The sequence below is a fragment of the Micropterus dolomieu genome, linkage group LG03 (assembly GCF_021292245.1).
Source record: "Micropterus dolomieu isolate WLL.071019.BEF.003 ecotype Adirondacks linkage group LG03, ASM2129224v1, whole genome shotgun sequence".
NCBI lineage: Eukaryota > Metazoa > Chordata > Actinopteri > Centrarchiformes > Centrarchidae > Micropterus > Micropterus dolomieu.
Genome location: NC_060152.1, coordinates 11,256,451 through 11,261,282, shown reverse-complemented (window position 1 = coordinate 11,261,282; position 4,832 = coordinate 11,256,451). Strand labels below are relative to the sequence as shown.

The 4,832-nt window shown below is 38.6% G+C and overlaps 1 protein-coding gene across 1 annotated transcript in view; it reads right to left on the bottom strand.

Annotated features, from left to right (window-relative positions):
* Window positions 1-3,335: 3,335 nt before the first annotated feature.
* LOC123968040 (polycomb protein SCMH1-like) overlaps window positions 3,336-4,832 on the bottom strand; it is a 17,276-nt gene continuing 15,779 nt past the window's right edge. The window contains exon 11 of the mRNA XM_046044511.1: window positions 3,336-4,211. Within this exon, the coding sequence (XP_045900467.1) occupies window positions 4,092-4,211 (120 nt within the window). The 3' untranslated portion in view covers window positions 3,336-4,091. The remainder of the gene's footprint in view (window positions 4,212-4,832) is intronic.

Sequence of the window (4,832 nt, the reverse complement as noted above, 5' to 3'; positions counted from 1 at the left end):
GAGGAGGAGGTGTAAATAATTTATTTTCCTTCACACAGCTGACACTTCTCAGTCGAGCCGACTCAAACACATCGAAATGTCCCAACAATGTCTAAAGGTGGTAAATATTTAAGGGTTGTGTGATTTACACAGTTGAGCCAAACTGAGCAGAGCTGCAGTTTCGCAACAGTGGCAGAACATTTACTTTGGTGTCTGCGCATGTCCAGTAGAGCTGAACTAGAAACATCCCTTGTCAAAATTATGTTGAGTATATTATTTATTTGTTAGTCTTTTAATTGTCAGATTACCAGATGGAAAGGGTTTTATTGTGTAATTCAAACCTATTCAGCCATAGAAATAAACTTAAATCAACTTAATTGTTTTGCAGTTTGTGTCCAAATGTGCTAGGCATATACCAAAGAAACATTTCACAACATTTGAAAAATTTAATACAACTCAACACAAAATCAGTGTAAATATGACCCTTTTGAAGGTTAAAATGTTGATCACAGCATCAACATTTTAGCAAGGTGTTAAATCGACTAGTGTTCCTTTTTATGCTTTACTGTACAATATAAAATAGATATGAATCTGACAGTCTCAACAAAAATGGACATTATGAGGTTCACAAAGGTAGTCATTTGTTGCAGGAAGTTAATATTGTGTTCACCTCCTGTAATTTAATGTGAGCAAGGATATTATTTGGCCTAGCCCAGGAGAGTTACATGTTTGTGGGTTAGAATTGAGGGAAACAGTATTAGCGCAAGCCATGTTCTGTACACAGTGTCTTTGTGAGCAGGGCTTTAAGCCTGCGTGCTAATCTGGTGACAGTGACAAGCACATGCTACCAAAGACAGAGTAACAGGCTATAGGCTGGGGGTGGAATTAATACAAGAGAGTAGTTCTTGTGGGGCTTTTCAAGTGTTATCATGCTGGTGAAATCTCAATTAACTGTAATATCAATGTGTTAATGCCAAGGAAAGTAATGTGCACATGGAATTTCATTTGACATACCTCGGCTTTTCAGGGTTTGTGGGATTTTTTTGTGTGTTTATGTGTGATCCCTGGATAGATAATACCCACACTGCCGTGTGACCAACATTTTCCTTGCAGGAAAAACACTGACATTAGCCTGTCCACATCATCTGTAGGCACAGGGTGAGTGTGTTGGGGTGAGGGGCTATCAAGACAGAGTTCTGATATTATCTCCCAATCAAAAGTCACAGGAGATAAGTATGTGAAGCAGGTCTGCAGCCTCATTTATTAAAGGTGATGAAATCAAATTTGATTTAGCATTGGGTATGTCTCTGAGATGTTACGGTTCCTCTGATGTGTGATAATATTTTCTTTTCCATTCTTCATTATTTGGTTATATAAACCCTCAGCAGTTTTGTTCGTTGACCGTCCAATAACAAGACAAAATTGCCCTATACTGCAGAATGTTGTGTGGTGCTCACTGCATTGCTAAATAAATATTAGTTTATATCTGCAGTAACTGAAGTGTGGACCTGTGTACTCAGAATTCTTGAAGTATTTATACAGTACACATAATGCATTTCAAACCAGAAGTTTGCACAATCTGGAAACATGATCCAAAGATCAACCTGACAAAGAAATTCAAGTACATTCTTTTATAACATAGGCCTCAGGGCTTTGCAGGCCCACCATGATCTGAGGCCAGCAGGACCCTCACCTGAACTGTAAGCACCTCAACTGACAGCCCAAAGGCATGCTGGGAATTCTGGTATCAGCTGGAGAGAAGGTGGTTGACTGAGCACTTTATTTTTACATTGGTTCTCTCTAACTGTGCACACACTTGTCTGTAGAGTGTAAGGTGCCAGGCTGATTATGCAGAGAATATAGTATTTTCATGCCATAACATGACAACTGAAGCAAAGACTTGAGAAAGTCGTTTTTTTTCTCACTGTTATGACTAATCTGCAAGCCCGCAAAACTTCCTTTCATACATACTGAAACTGTTTCGCTGCTCTATATGGTGTACAACTGTTGGGGCAAAGACAGTGTATGACTCAGGAGCACTGCAGAGCATTGTTGGTAAATATCAGCGGCAGAATTTCCCCCAAATATCTAACATATATGTCATAACAATAAAGAAAAGTTATCTTGCGTGCAAATCTTCAAAGGACCTAGCCAGTGACGTTGAATATTCACCTCTATACTTAAAAGAGCCCTGCCTGCTGCTCTAGTAACAAAATAAGAATGGCACCTAAAAATCCCACTCTAGTGTTAGGAGCTAAAATAAAAACTCACTTCACAACCTTCACAAACACAATATGCAGCACAAGAAGCTGTTGCTTACTATAAATAGCACTGGCTTCATGCACAACACTTTGGCTACTATTACACATCAACAAGCAGAGACATCAGCCACAAGCTCTGTGCTTGTCACATGTGCCTGAGCATAACACACAAACACAGCACAGATTGTGTGTGTGTGTCATATGCTCACACACAGAGACAGGCATTCATACTCATCTGTGTCAGTTAGAATAAGTGGGTTTGGTCACTGTTTTCAACCCATACGTCATGTGTTTTCCTGTTTTCACTAGAAGGATGTGGTTAGGGTTACTGTCTTGTGCTGAGTTGCTTCAGTAGATAATTTTTTTGCCCACAAGCCTAATGGCCCACTCATGTACTGACAGAAAAAATTACAGCAATATTTACCAGAAACAGCATGAACAATAGGTCCACATAATCATTAAAGAGAGGGTCTTTAAATATTGGGAACAAATGAAATACCTACACAGCAATACAGGAGAAATACTGACAATGGAGCAAAATCAATAATAATCACATGAAGTCATCTTTAGGCGGTATAAAAATATCACTTAGATTATCATGCTGAGTTTACCAGATGGAGCAGTGGCCACCCATGGCAGCACATGTCAGCAAGTCCCAAGGAGACAATGAAGAAGATAATGACTGCAAAAAGGTGGACAGGGCTGCATTGCCCTCTGTTGGTGAACTACTGTAGATAAAAAAAAAAAAGTAACCAGGAAGTGGCACTAAATGTATTCATAAAATACAAATTAATTAATAACAATGTCAATCAATATGCATGCACGCTATTAAACTAACTTGCCAATGCCAACTCATTATACTTTAAAAATAACTTTTGCAGCCTCTAAATGTCAGACTCGCCAAACCTACATTTGTGGGTGTGCATGTAATGTGTCTTTATGATAAGATAAGACAAATTAAAAGGGGACTAAATACTGCCCTAATTCAAATAAGTTAACAAATCAATTTATGGAGCAACAGAGTATAAACACAAGAGCAAATAAGATGTAATTACAAATTGTAAAAGGTTGAGATCGCAAACAGCACAGAAAAAATTAACAGTTGAATTATTATATATTTATTGAACAATGTTAAGCATGATAGGGCTCTCCATGTAGGAATTCTAATAATATAGTATAAAAAATTAAAAAAGTACAAATAACAAATACAGGACAAGGCATTGTAAACAACATCCAGAATAAGAGAAAAGACAGATTTCCTCATGGCAGTATTTTTCAGAATAAATTTCTTTTCATAAAACACGTTTTTCTTCCCATAATTAATATTGTAGTTGCAAAATCGTGCCTCAAACAGAGACATTAATCAGAAGCCTTCCAAAATATTGGGATGAATGTAGCGTTTTCTTTTATTCCTTTAGGGCTTTCTTTTAGAATATCCCACACAAACCGTTGAAAAAGGCAAAAATACAAGTCCATATATAAGTACAAAATATGAAATGTACAGAATAAATGTAACATAATAAAAGCAGGCCAAAAAAGCCTTTTACAGTTAAAATGGCCACATATGACTCTTCAAGTTATACTGAAATGAAAACAGATGACAGACAAGTGGGTGATCCTACGTATCCCATGCTGCCTTAGGGCTGGATTGTGCTACACAAAATAAACATTCCTCATTGGATGAGGTCAGAACAGGGTATGTAATACCAGATATGGTGGTCTGTTGGAAGTTGCTACATGTAAATGGTCAGTATATGTCCAATATGCAGTGCATGATATACTGATCCTAGAACAGGGAGATGGGGTTGGAGTTTAGTCCTTTGGAAGGCTGCCGCTAGCCAGCGGACCTTCTCAAGCCCGTTTGAGCTTGTCAATGTGGAAGGTGAGTTTGAGAGCAGGACCGAGCTTCAGGCCCATGTATTTCATCATCATGTCGCTACGCAGCAACAGGAGTGCTTTGCCGTCAATCTCCTGTTAGCAGGGGAGGGATAATCAAAACAAAAAAAAGTTTTACAGTGGGTATGGAAAGTATTCAGACCCCTTTAAATTTTTCACTCTTTGTTTCATTGCAGCCATTTTCCAAAAATCAAAAAAGTTCATTTTATTTCTCAGTAATGTACACTCAGCACCCCATCTTGACAGAAAAAAACAGAAATGAAAAAAAAGAAAAACGGAAATATCACATGGTCATAAGTATTCAGACCCTTTGCCGTGACACTCATATTTAACTCAGGTGCTGTCTATTTCTTCTGATCATCCTTGAGATGGTTCTACACCTTCATTTGAGTCCAGCTGTGTTTGATTATACTGATTGGACTTGATTAGGAAAGCCACACACCTGTCTATATAAGACCTTACAGCTCACAGTGCATGTCAGAGCAAATGAGAATCATGAGGTCGAAGGAACTGCCTGAAGAGCTCAGAGACAGAATTGTGGCAAGGCACAGATCTGGCCAAGGTTACAAAAAAATTTCTGCTGCACTTAAGGTTCCTAAGAGCACAGTGGCCTCCATAATCCTCAAATGGAAGACGTTTGGGACGACCAGAACCCTTCCTAGAGCTGGCCGTCCGGCCAAACTGAGCTATCGGGGG